Source organism: Gallus gallus, chromosome 2, assembly GCF_016699485.2.
Source record: "Gallus gallus isolate bGalGal1 chromosome 2, bGalGal1.mat.broiler.GRCg7b, whole genome shotgun sequence".
Lineage (NCBI taxonomy): Eukaryota > Metazoa > Chordata > Aves > Galliformes > Phasianidae > Gallus > Gallus gallus.
The window spans coordinates 29,282,968-29,297,641 of NC_052533.1; the positions used below are offsets into that span (position 1 = coordinate 29,282,968).

The 14,674-nt window shown below is 38.2% G+C and overlaps 1 protein-coding gene across 15 annotated transcripts in view; it reads left to right on the forward strand.

The window, feature by feature from the left end:
* Positions 1-14,674, forward strand: part of HDAC9 (histone deacetylase 9) — a 450,242-nt gene that overhangs the window by 299,503 nt on the left and 136,065 nt on the right. For all 15 annotated transcript variants that reach the window (XM_040681503.2, XM_015281425.4, XM_040681502.1 and 12 more), the window contains 2 exons: positions 5,287-5,464; positions 9,761-9,894. In XM_040681503.2, the coding sequence (XP_040537437.1) occupies positions 5,287-5,464; positions 9,761-9,894 (312 nt within the window). The remainder of the gene's footprint in view (positions 1-5,286; positions 5,465-9,760; positions 9,895-14,674) is intronic.

Below are 14,674 nucleotides of genomic sequence, written 5' to 3' on the forward strand. Positions count from 1 at the left end.
TCCTTTCTCCCCTTCATTGTACACCCCAATTATTTATTTATGTACTTATTTTAAGTCTCTGGGAGATTCAAAAAGGAAAGAAACGATTCAGCCAGGAGTGCAAGTTTTTTAGGAGGTGCTGCATTTACTTTGGATGAGTGCTGCACACGTGGCAGAGTCAGCACTTTAGCGGAAGTGACAGAAGTCAAGTAGCTGCCAACGTCAGGAGTGGGGAAGGCAGATCTCACAGGAGTGGGAACCAAGAGAAAAAAATAAAAGTTCCGCTTGGCCTTTGGAATTTCCCACCAGCAGAAAGTGGGAAGCAATCTTCAGGGCCCACCTTGTTGCCAGTCCCAGACATGATTTCCCATCACTCTTTTCTCTGAATCACCCCATACTTCAACATACTGACTTCACCATGGTAAGTGAAGGCCTATCAGTCCATGTGGCCACTTTGTTTCCTCACTTATACAGATGCTTAGATTTTTTGGAAATTCCCTATCTAGGGAACGTAAACTTGACCATCTCTCTTTGAAACCATGGGTCAGCAGCCCACCTACCTCCTAGAGCAGCAGCAAGGGCAAGAGATAGGGCTTCTGACCCTGCTACTACGTCCTACAACCTGGCTGTGATCCCAGCCATAACCCATGTGTTTTGTCACATAACCCAAGGCAGGGAATGCATCCCTGCATATGACTCAATGCAGAAGCACCTTTTTATCACTCTCTCAGTAGTATTCATTCTTCCCCTCATCTTTAACCCACAAGATAAAAACATTGCCATTTTAATGATCTGCTTTGCCAGCACAAAGATGCCCCTGCCCTGGAAGGGCAGAGTGTCAGCTTAGGGGCAGAGAGCTCTGCAGCAGCAGCTTTGCTGCTCCAGGAACAGAGGTGGAAAACAAAGCTGCTTTGTGTGGTGACCATGCCCCAAACAGTCACTGCTGTATAGCCACACCATGTACTAAGCCCTACCCTGGCAGCAGCTGGAATAAGCCTTTTTTACAGCCCTAAGGATCGCAAGGGAAGGCAGATGGGCCATAGGGTTGTTTCTCCTGCACACAGCAACCTGTTGCCCAAGGCAGGCCTTCTCTGCCCAGGACACATGGCAGATCCGGGACACAGATTCCATCCTAGTGTTCTGTATCTCACCCAACACTCAGTTAATAGCACTTCATCACTTTCATTATTTTGTAGTCGATACAGAGTTCTTTGGACCATGGAATTGAGTTTTCTGTTGCAGTGAAAGCCTTGATCAGTTGTGAACTAATATATCCAGATGCCTCAACACTATCTCCTGCACCATTTCCTCCTGTCCACTCTTCTACTTTCCATTTTTTTCTTTTCAGTGTGTGTGTGTGTCAGTGTCTATACTTGCTATTTATTTATTTTTTCATGGAAATGCTGACTCTGAATTTGTGGCTGGCCACATATTTCAGATAGTAATACTGATTATTTTTTTTTTGTTCACTTTTGTTGAAAGTGATGACTATTAAAGTTTGTGGCTTTACATGCGGCTTTGTCAAAAATAGCATTGGTAGGGTTTCTTGGTCACGTGTTTTCTGTAAGTGATAGAACAATTTAAAAGAAGACCTCAACATCTTCATATTTAGGGACGTCTCCATGAAACTAGGAAACCAAAATAGAAATAAATCAATTCTGCACTTTCAAGTTTATATGCACAACTATTTTCAGATCTCATGACCTATTTTTTCCTCAGTTTCTGAACAGAACTGGTTACAGTTTCATTTGAGGAAAGCAGGCAGAACAGTAATTCACAGAATTACGGCACGGAAAGAGCTACAATTTCTGTTAACCTAAAGCTCTTCTTGTCTTGATACTTCTTGCTTAGGAATTCATTGTGTACTTCATTTTTTTTCTCCAATTCTGGAAGTAATAGGTTAATCCTATTAATATTGTCATGAAATCCATGATTTCTGTCAATCACCTACATCTGAATCATATGAGGAGTTCCTAGGTGCCTAGGACTTCTTTCAGAATCAGTCTTTGGGTGATGATGTTTTGGATTGAGCCACAAGCTTCCACTGTGGGCATCTTGCAGCACACAGAGCTCAGCCGTACTTTAACTAGAGGCTGTGTGGATGCAGTCACGGGCCAGACTAGGTAGCAATGCCTTGGATGCATCCAGCTACCGCAGAATTAGGAAGAAATGGCAAAGGATGGCTAACATTTGAATGATCTTTAACATTTACTTCACAGTACACATTGTATAGTTTAGCAGAATGCATTACAGGCACAAGAACAGACGGCTGTAAGCCTGGCTACAAATACACAGGAAACTATAAGCATTAATCTTGATATTAGGAATTGTAAATTTTGAAGTTTTGAAGAGGAAAGTTCTGTATCATAATGAATAAAAGAGCAAGCCCTGACAAGAAACATGCAGATATCCATACCCAGGATTATGATATAGGCATATAAATTCTAGAATAATTAAGCTAAATATAAGCATGTCAAGTTGAATTCAATAACAGAGCAGCAAGAAAAGTTATCAGTGAATCCCGCTTTTTTTTTTTCTTCTTTAACTTGAAGGGGTATTAAAACATAGACCACATAACAATCCAACCATATATACCTACTTGCAAGACACCGGTTCTCACAGGGAGTTGAAACAAGAACATTCATTCAAATTTTCTCAGTGTTCGTATCGCTAAGTACTAAAATGTAGAAGTCACATCTACACATAAAGAGCATTCACACCAACCCAAATTTCTTCCAGCTCGCCTTAAACAACAATCCCTACAGCAACATGAAAAAAAAAGAACAAATATTTAGATTCCACACATCCAAAATAGTCATTTTCTCTTTAGATACTGATTCTAAAAATCTCCCTCAAGATAATTACTGAAGGCCTGAGCTGGTTTCTTGGGAAGATGAGGAATGGCCCTGGGTTTGCTCCAACCAAGGCCCTAATTGCTTGCCTCTACTAATGAACTAATCTCAGACACCTGGAACTAGCAGGCTCCATGCCGGGCAGGCAAGGCTCAGGTTACCTAAGAAATGCTCCAAATATATTCACACAAATCACTAACCCTGCAGATGTGCAAATAGCACTTTTGTCATATTGCTGGGGAGATGGACATGTGTTTGCAGTGCTGTAGCACATAAAACCTGAAGATGAATTCATTGTGTTGCACTAATCCCTTCCAGAGGCCAGGTGGGCTTTAGGGGAGCCAGATAAGCATGTTGATTATCCACATTACTCTTTGCATTAACCTACTTGTCTGTGTGACGCAGAATATCACACACATTCACAGCATAAATATATATATTGATGAAAAATATATATATAAATTATGTGCTGCATAAATGCCTGTTGTTTGTAAAATGTAACCTAATCAAGAAGTTAGCTGAAAACCCTGGATAAAACCTAAACAAGTTAAACTGTTAAATGCAAACTGCCAGAATACACTGATTCACCCACCAGTTGATCCTGGAGGGCAGGGAGTACTTTTGCCACAGACAGCAAAGTACTGCTTGTGCCTTCACTACTGAGCACTCAATCAGCACTGGAGAAAGCAATGCTAATATTCATGAAGGAATTTATCTACTTCTGTTCTCCTTTAGGAAAATACTTAACAAAGTAATGTCTATGCATTCTTTTCTTCTCCTTTCCAATCACACGCACCCTCAACGAAGGTCACAAAGATGTGCATACCTCAGAGAACAAAAATAATCCCCTCTGAAAATTTATCACAATTAAAATCATTAGTGAAACTAAGTAGAGAAAATAAGGCACTTGGGTATTTCAGGGAAGAATTCCTAAATGTTTTGTTATGCTCATAAGGAAAGGGAATATATAGACCTGTTTAGACATTTCCAGATATTTCCTGAAATGTATAACACCATCCTGTCTTCATATATTAAAAAAAAAAAAGAAAAAAAAGATTGGGACTGTATTTAAAAAAAGGGAAATGGTTCATGACCCCAAACCAAGACACTTCTTGTAAAGTCTCTTCTGCTTACTCATATTTTCTTTTTTATTTAGTCACTTATGACAAGGTCTCAGGTGATTTACCCTTCCCATGACCTTACATCTTTTCACTGAAGTGGTGACCTTGGATATTAATGTGGGTTTTGAGGCTGACTTTTAAAGCATTTGTCCTCATTTCAGATGTTACTAATGTACACTCATTCTCATAAAGGCCTCCCTTCTTGCATGCAGGGCAGACATTCTAATTTCCCACAAGCTATGGATTCTTTCTGCACCTGGGCTAGGGGTACCCTTGCCTGCTTTTCTATACAGATTGATCTGCTGCCCTGGCGTGCAGCATTCAGCAAAGCTAGTTTAAAGAAAAAAAAAAAAAAAAAAAAGGTATCTATACCTTTACAGATAGATTTATCTATCAGTATATACCAGGCCTGGGTGAGAATAAATATAGTCTGTAATTCTAAGATGCAAGTGTGAATTTCAGCTGAATTTTTATGGCAAAGTGGTTTTGAAATCTCTTTCTTGAGTTCACTTTCAGTTGAGGTTTTAGAATTAGATGCACAAAAACGAAAAATAGAAGGAAAAAGAAATGGGCATGGGAAACAATCGTGATCTGTGGAGTGATAGACCACCAAGGGTTTTATTGACTTCAGCAGGGCCGTGGCTTTGGCCTTTGTTGTGTTAGCAAAAGTTGTCATCTGTTGATAAGCAAGATAGAGGATGAAATTTGCTTTTCCACTCTGTCTCAATCTTTCACTCTTGCCTACCTTTAATAAAAGTCTTTGTCACTGCCTACTGCCAGCAGTAGTCGTGACAAAAAAAAAAAGATGGTCCCAAAGTGGGTTCTCATGTAACAATCTCTGAATTTCTAAATGATTTGTGAAAATGGATGTTCAAATTATAGCTGTTTTCCAGACAGCTCTGGAACTAGTTGCTCAGCAAATTTGATACTTAGTAGTAAGGACACTGCTCTTTGCTTTCAGTGCTATGGGAAGATGTGATTTTAATTTATTTGTATAGGATCATGAAGTGCATGTTCTAACACCATATTATGTATTCAAGATATTAGAGAAACTTTGGTCTTTTGTAACTCTCTGCATGTGAAGCTGTCAGGGAGAACTGACAGGTTGCCTGCCATCACCTCCCATCCAGCAAAGTCAGCAGCCCACACTGTCAGTGTGAAAACATCTGTTGAATGGATTTATTGACTAGGTCTTAGGAGCCTTTTTCTTTTTTTCTCCACACTGTTTATTACAGCCCTGACCTAATGAACTTAATTTGTTGACATGTTTCCCTCAGTGTCTTACTTGATCCCATCTCACATTTCTTTCTACTGTGCTGTTTTCTTGGCAACAGGAGTTCCTGGCGCATCAGCGTGTCCACCAGTTGCAAATCTACCAGGCTCAGATGGCTACAGTTGGCATGGCAGGATTAGATAAACATCGGCTGGTGTCCAGGACTTCATCTTCCCCCACTGATTCCACATTACCTCACCCAGCCGTGGACCAGCCCAGCCAGCATGTCTACACGACTGGTAGGATTCCCTAAAGACTACTTCTAATAGGCAGGGCAAATGCGTTTGTTCATGTGGGATCAACAGATTTAAATGCCTTGAATACCTCCTGCAGCAATGCATTCAGTTTTAGCCTTACTGTTCCCTGGTTTTATGGTGCCGTACTGGCATCAAGTCAACCAGTGCAGCTGATAAATCACGGGGTTAATATTCACACAGTCATAAATTATTATCATTGACTGGCTCTGGCAATACAGTAACAGGTGCATTTTTTGTGCCTTTAAGTCATTTATAGCTTTTTCTTTCATTTCCCTATCCTCTGGCTCTTTTCTCCATGTTCTTGCTGCCTGTTTTGTAAAGAGGCCATCAATAAGTTGAGGAAAAACCTCCAGTAAGTAGTAAAGCTGCAGAGTAATTCTCCATGTCTTCATTTGACAAGTCAGACTACACTGCAAGGTTGATTTCCCTATAGAAAAAGCAAAGTTGTAACTCTGACTGGAAGGTAGTATTGACTTCAGCTCTGGTGTCCTCTAGCAGTTGTGTGGAGTCTCTACAATAGAAGGTTTTCTGATCAGACGTGGATAGTCCAAAAATGAAGGGAGCATCTCCTACCAGTGTGGTCTAGGCTTTCCAAAGTCAGGGGATTTGAACACTCAAAATCATCAGTGAAGGGAAGAAAATGATGACAAAAAATTTCTTCTAGGTGATCTAACCTCTTTTTAAAAGTTTGAATCTCAGCGTAATATTACAATATGTTTATAAGCAAGTTTCACTTATTCTCTGCATAAGAAATGGGAAATGAGTACTTAGATATACTGTTTATTCAGGCTTCTGCCAGAAGAATTAATTCTTTCACAATAGTTACCAAAATCTGTAAAAGCTTGCATTTCTTGAGGCTGCAATGATGCACTCAGATAAAAGAAAATATACATATATATATATATAAAGAGATGTCCCTAAAATACTGCAAGTGAGTGAGTGGATGCAAAGTGGCATTCAGAGATGAAAGAGAGAATTTTTTATTTTAAATATAGTCAATGTAAGAATTTCAGTTGTTGGGTGAGAAACATTTGGACCTTATGGAAGGAAATCTGGTAATTCACTTTCCATGAGTTTCTGCAAAAAGGCCAGCTGTGCAGAGACAGCGTTATTAGGGCAGGCCACTGTTTTTCTTGATGTGGTTCATAGAGTTCCCAAGACATTGTAAACTCACTCATTCTAAAAGACTCACAGAAGACAACAAAAGGAAGCTCACCGCATATTTGCTTCAGTGTCCTGTTCAAAAGTCTGCAAATCTTCTGGAGGTACTGTGTGATATCATATTTTATAGCACAGTTTTATTTGTTCCTAATTTCTTCAGGGTTTTCTCATTGTTACTGCTGTTTTCCAGAACATTTCACCTTTTTCAAAGCATGCTGTTAGACAACAATTTTTAAGTCTATTGATCTATTCCCCTTTGTTCAAAATATTATTTAAAGTTAATCCAAATAAAGAATTTTGGAAAAGAATGAGTATTAGGGAGCCATAGTGGGGAGATTTCGCTTTTTCTGACTTAATGCAAATTCAGTTTCTTTTGTCCAGTGTCCTCTATCATTCTATGGCTCCGTGGTGCCACCATTTCAGTCTGTCATCAGGGACACATTCTGACCTCAGTAATATTGGTGTAAATCCAGAATAAATCCACCAGTCTCAGTGGAGCTGCTCAGATTTACACAAGGAATCTGAGAGCGCAATCTGGCTGTGTAGGCATTTGTTCTGGAGAGACAGAATAACCATCTTTTATTAATATTTCACAGCCGTCTGCAATTGAAAACAGTTGTCTTTCTCTCTTTTTCTTTTGTGGGGGTGGGGAGATTATTGGCTGAATCCTGTTTGGGAAATCCTACAGGCTATTTTTAGCAGTAAGCTCTACTACATCTATTGTACCAAGCACATGTGCTCTACAGCCAGCAGCAACACATCTGAATTAGTTGCGTATCCTAAATCGATTTAGATGCTTGGAATAAATGAAAACATATCTCAGTCTTTTCTTAAGTTAACCCTGTTTAGAAATAAATTTTTGCATTCTTCAGTGTGAATAACTGACTATTTAGAAGTTTGAAATAGATGCTTTTGCCATGCAATGCTGACCTGAATTAATTAATCAATTAAACTGAAATTTGATTGGACAAAATAATTCACACACATCAAGATTACATTTTTATTTATACTCTATTTTGGAAAAAAATAATAATGCAATAAGAAAAGGATGTCTATGTATCTCTGTCTCTATCTATATATCTTTATCTTGATCTGTATCAGTTTGGACTATGCAACTCTAAGCTTGTACGCAACACTCACAATTAGATTAAAATGATTGCTGAAAGAGAGGCAGACAAGAGATACCTTCAACTTTTAAACTATTTTTGTCAATATTTAGAAGCATTTATGTTCCCTGAAGTCCGTTGGATGTCAGTGCTTACTTTGCCCAAGTGCTTCTGAAAATCCTATTGCATGTCCATTTACCTTCCCGCTTGGGCAGAGGGATGGGAGGGAAGGTTTTCTTAGTTAGCGGTATGATGACCACAGAATAGTTCTACAGTCTGGGTGTGCAACAGACTTCAAAGTTAAAACTCTGAGTGCCAAGCTAAGGAAAGATGAGTATGTGAGCATGCATCTATTTGCATGCATACTTGCTATTTCAAATAACTTATAAGAGCTGATGATAGAGCTTCAAAATTTATAAACTGTGCAGTGCAAATAACTGCAGAGAAAGGAAATTATTAACTTCTTTGGCAACACCAGCAAAGATTTTAAGCTGCATAAGTTTATTTGTTCCAGATTCTCCTTAGTTCATTTTTTTTCTTTAAAAGAAAACAAGCTGAAAAATATGTACTAGAATTTATTGCTATTGTATTGTTCTGCGTGTTGGATTATCTTTTAGCATAAAACTAGTCATGCTACATGTAGGTATTATTTTTGTGTTCTCCTTATGCTAAACGTAATTGTCATAATGCCATTTTGACTTAAATAGCAAATCCCTAAGTATTGGATCTAAAGGGCGTGAGATAAGTAATATGGCAGATATGGCAGCCTATCTAGAGCAGCATAATTTAAAAAATCTGGCTTCTAACTGAATCATCTCAGAACCTTAACTTTGCGTTAGCCACAATGGATACAGGTTCCCATTCAGCAGGGTTTTTAAACACTTAATATCCATTCAACTTCTTTGCTGAATAAGGGTGGTACTGAGCATGTTGTTGAATCTGTATTTTACTATTGTATTTTCTTCACTGGTTGACTCTTCAGTAGCAGGCTAAGACAATTTTCCCAGAGCTGTGTTGGCATAGCATAGTTCTGTTGGCTGATACATAAGAAGGAGGTTTTGAATACCAAGTTTTGCAACTTGGAGAAGTTGTTAATTTGAGTTCCTTTCAACTGTAAGAGGAAGAAAAATGTTTCCCAAATAAAAATGGTTGACAGGGGTAAGAAAAATATTTTTGATTCCAGACATTTCTGTGGGATATGCAAACAATGAGTAAATAAATAAAATTATATTTCAGGTCTCAAACTTGGTTTAAGAGCCTTGAAAACTGAAAATCAGTTTAGTCGTGAGCCTAGTTTTTAGAACTGCTCTCTTTCTCCAGATGCATAGCTACAAAGCAATGTGATATTGATATCTCTGTCATATAAGGTTGTTCTCTCCTTGGAGAAATGAGTATAGAAAATTCCAAACCCTGCACTGTGTTCTAACAACAGGATTTGGTCCTAATTGAGCAGTGGGTGGAACCAAAAAAGGACTCTGGCTGCCACTGCTGCAGCTCTGAAATTTCCATCTGATATACTTTGAGATCTGGACTTATATATTGTATCAGTTAAGTAGTACACAGAGTGTAATTGTCATTGCAAAATTTATTTTAAAAGACTTTTCTGAATGATTTTTCTTAGACTGTTATGAATACGTAACATTTTCTTGTTATGCAGAGGTTTACTAACCTCTTAAAGAAAGATAAAGAGATAAAGAGTAACATGATTTTTTCTATTCATAAAAGATTTCACAGGACACTGCTCCATTTTTTTTTTCCTTTTTGACATTTATGTTTTTAGTACAATTTTTGAGCATTTTTTTTTTTAAACTTTCTTGGTATAACAAGATGTAGCTTCTAAGTCAAAAAATTTGAATTCTTTGAAACAAAAGAGGAATTAAAGATCCAGAATTTTCATTTTTCTTCTACTGGCAAATAAATTCCAATTATTCAACAGTATGCATGACATGAGACTGAATAACTTGCAATTGTCTTACTCTCTGTTTCTCTGTATGTTGTCTTTGCACTGAAGGTGTTGTGTATGATAGCCTGATGCTGAAGCACCAGTGTATGTGTGGCAACTACGCTAATCACCCCGAGCATGCTGGAAGGATCCAAAGCATCTGGTCGAGGCTGCAAGAAACTGGGCTGCTAAACAAGTGTGAGGTAATAAAAAATAAAGACCAGATACGTGACTTTTTTTTAAGTGAATGGCATATTTGTTAAATCCAAAATCTATCTCACTTCCGTAAGAATAGAGTGAATTGACACAGGAATTATTTGGATTTAACTGACTATATTAAAATAATGCATTTCAGTAAAGCGCACTTTCCAAGTGTAAAACAAAAAATCTGCACAATGAATATCACTATCCTCATACATTAGAACATAAAATCCAGCTACATCTGTGTTCTTCACCTTGATAATAAGAATTTAGCAAGGTACAATCAAACCACAACACAGACCTTTCAGTAGATCACCTTTTAATTTCTTCAAGCAGCTAACAATTTTTTTTTGTTCTGAAGTAGTATAGAGCACTGCTTGTTTAAATGTACTTCCTATCACTTCATAAGCATGTTTCACCTTGTCTTATTTCAGGCTATACTGTGTTTTCATAAGCATTTACATCTGCCTGAAGTACAATGGGTACCAAGTCAAAAATCAATACATACAAGTGCAATATAAAAATATTGCAGAAAATAATATCAAAGCAACCATGGAGCTTTATTCCATTTCAAAATCACATATTAAAACATCATGCTTAAATCAAATATGAGCTCTCAGATTCCTATATCACTTGGATTACTGAAAAACAGCTTTTCCTGCCACTCACTGCTTCCCTTGAGTTGTACAGCACTGTCAACTTCTGCAGAAGCCAGTGACAACTGAAGGTGCTTCCTGCACTGCAGCATAAGTCAACAAAGTTCAACAAGTCTGCTTATGTTTTTCAGGATCCCTAAATTGTTGGGACTCAGTCAGTTACTTTCATTATATATTTAGGTTTTTACAAAGGCAAAAAAACTGGTACAACAGATCCTTTTATTATTTGTTTGTTTGTTTTTTGTAGGAATTTTTCTTCATGTAGCCTAGCATACGGGGCAGTGAGGTATTGCAGGCACTGGAAATGGTTTTGTTGTATACACTCGTCTACCTAGATGTCAGCACTGTAACAGGCTAATGGTTTTGTGGTTTTGTTTGTTTGTTTGTTTTTATTTTGGATAACTTTTTAAATCTTAAAGACTTTCTTTCAGCAAGGTCCTTAAGGCCAAATATCAAATAAGTGGTTTCATTAATGGGATCGCATATTTAAGAAGTAAGTTAAGCACCCAATTGAGTGCTTTACTAAATGAAGGCCTAGATACCTTATTGATTCAGGACTCATACAGAAAAGTCAAGAGAGGGCAAATAAGTATGTAGGTCACTCTGAAAGTAATGCTTCCTATTTATTTCCATAGAAATTTTAACAGATAAAAAGACCACAATAACACTATTTGGTAGAGCAAATTTTCAGCTACAAAGCACTTTTTTCAACATAGTCCTCACCATTATCTGTTCATTTTCGCCAGCAATGAACAAGAGCCTGCATGCCACTCTGCACCAGCGGAGATGACCCACCATCACTGTTGCCACTGCTGAAATGCACCACCCACTTCCTCACTGTGCTCATATCCACTGTTTGGTCTCTATTCAGCATACATCAGTGAATGTCAATGGGTGCCATCTTTTTTGTCATGGAGGAATTCAGTTCCACAACTTTGCTTTGTACACATATCTGTGTCAGACGCCATTCTGTCAGACTGCCCCTCTGCTACTATCTGTCACGCAGCAATAAAACATACTGGAATATTTGTGGGAAGGTTCAGCCTCTGCTACTATATGACTAACATCTGTCTCTGATATCACGGACCAACATAATAAAATGGGAGGCATTACTTTCGGAGCAGCCCTCTTAAAGTGTGGTGTGCTACCTTGTATTATTTTATTCAGCAGTAAATAGATGTTGCTAAGCAGCAAATTGTATAGATCTAGAAAAGGTGTTAATTGGTGAAATAATATAGGTCAATTCTGAAGTGCTTGCAGTTCAGTACGTCCTGCAAGGTTTCTCTTACAATTCTTCCATTTCAGAAATTGAAATGCAATCTAGTGAGTCTTCCAAAATCCAGAATGAGAAGAAAGGAAGTAAATCCTCATGCTGAATGACATTCAGCTTGTTTTGACTCCCACTGTGCACAGAAATGAAACTGGAATGTGAAATGAGCTATCAAAATGCAAACTCTCATTATACAAATTTTGAGGAATATTGGTGTGAAGCTCATGCATTGATCTGGTGTCTATCTTGATCCTCTTATGTAGCTAAAGACAGGATTATATCTGATGGTGAAGTCTGTTCTTTGCTTCACTGAATTCTCTAGCGTTTGCTCAATGACAAACTCATCCTCAAATCCACTTACTTTTATAAATACAGAAGAATTGAAATGATTTGCTTCAGTGTTAATTTGATTCATTAGAAAAGTTATTCAGACAAATATCTGACTCATACCACCAATGGAGTGGCAATTGCATCATTCAAGAAGTAATTCATTAGTACATTTAAGCTGCATTCTAGAATATACCACATTGAAAATGCAGAGCCAAAGCAACACTTGCACTCTACTGTCTCCTTTACTGACTTCTGAATATCCTCTCATGGATATTGGTAATTCTTAATATAATTTCTCAATATATAATTTGCCAGAGTTTCTGTCAGAAGGAGTGAAGGGATGGTGGGGAGGTCACTGATCTAGTTTTGCCTAGAGCAAATGTCTGATGCACCAAGCCTGAAGGATGGTTTGGGTAAGCTGCAGTATCACTCTCTGTCTGATGAGGAGCTCCAGGATCAAATCTAGCTCAGTCAGGGGTGGCTCAGATCGCTGTGCTTCTAATATGTGCATCCTTAGTCACAGGAGTGTGTCAGGGGCCCTCCATATTTTGTTAATTTAGCAAGAACTTTTATTTAAACGAACAATCCATGTATGTATGATCTGTATTACTTCTATCAGGGAAAAAACAGCCCCTGCCATCTGCACATGGGAAATCAAACATACCTGGCTGACACAGCTTACTGCATGAAAAGACGAATATGAGCAGATGAATATAGACTTCACCAATTAACTACATATATTGCTCATATTGTCCCCACAGATAGAATATTTAAAATATAACTTGGTAAAATCACAACAAGGTTTGACTGGGGTACTTAAAGCCGTATCTTCACTATACAATGAAATGTGGGTGGATCTGTTCTCCACTACTGTGGCCAACTGGCATTGGAAAGCCCATATTCACACTACCAGGAGTGCTCTTAGGCCTATGTCAGTGCCCAAACCATGTTTGGGATTTTTTTAGGATAGCGCCCATTGCTGCTCAAAATGGTGTGAAGGACCCCATTAACAGTATAGCAGTACAGAGGATTGTGTTCTTCTGCCTGTGAATGCTTCCTGGCACTGCTCAATTTATGAAGGCTGCTCCAAAAATAATGCCTCCTATTTCATTATGATGTACCACAGCATCAGAGGCAGATGGTGGTGGTATGGCAGTAGAGGCTGTACTTTCCTGCCAATATTTCATTGCATTTTGTGGCTGTGTGACAGATGGCAGCAGATGGACAGTCTGACCAAATGGTATTTGATGCTGAAGTCATGCAATTTTCTCTTCATAAAGAGCAGTGCATAGCTGCCCTACCTTTTGGACAAAATAAGGGCTGAATTTTGTTTTGGTAGTGATGTCTGCTTTCCACTTGTTTTGTGGAGAGGAAGTATTTACGTAACTCCTGTGGGGCCTTAATTTATACACACATGACCAACACTGAACTACCCTGATCGGTATAGTTTTAGAGAAGAAAAGAAAGAAGAATGTAGACAAGGTCTCGCTTCATGCTCCCACTTCTTCCTGTAGGGACTGTGGTTCAGAAAATTTTCCTCTTCAGACTGGAATTTGATCTTAGTTTGGCTAGTTTTCTGTAATGGTAGACATTACGCCTCCTGCTGTCTATATCTCATGGACTGAAGGGGAGAGAATGAAAGAATTTAAAGTTTTAAAAACCTTTGTTTCTTCCAGATCACATGAACAAAATATATTAAAAAAATCCTATCCTCTGAACCTCAACATACCATTAATGAATATTTGAATGAATGCAGGAAAAGTCCATGAAGACACTTTAAGAGCCAAACTTTGCAGTTTAGAACATATTCATACTAGGCACTGGAAGATCAAAACACATGAAGATAATAACTGCATCTCTCTATATGTGCATGAATGTCAGAGATACACCTGCAGTTCCCTCAAAAAGGAGAGAAAGAGATGTGCTGACTGGCAAAATACCTGTATTATCTGTGTTTGTTTGTTTGTTTGTTTTTTAATATGAGAGAATTGAACAGTGATGAGAATTCCCTGAAAAATAAGAAAGACTCTGAAGACCTTGTTTATAAACTGGATAGCCTGGGAAAAATTCACAGAAATTCTATATCCATATGAATAGCTGCAGTAAGGGCAATGGACACATACTGAGAGACCTGAGCAAGAAATATTGCTTAAGCTATGTCAACAATTCCTGTTAGTTTAGCAGAGAGAAACAAGTGGTGTCAGCTTTGTCTCTGTGAAACTCTGGCTGTGCAAGAGTTTAGTTTGCTGAAGGGCTAACCAAAATCTCTAGATTAACAGAGGTTATTTGTATGAAACTTTAATGGTCTATTTTAAACTCGAGACCAGATTAGACAGTTCTCTTTACCTTAAATTCTGTGAAAGGTAAAAGCATTTTCCTGTTCTGGGGAAAATGACTTTCTGGTTCTGGACTGTTCTTTTGAAGCACTCAGGTGCATTTTGCTCTCCTGATAAGTGCAAATGTCACCATTGATGAGGGAACTGCATATGGCAGGGGAGAAAGTCAACATACAAATTGTCATGTATG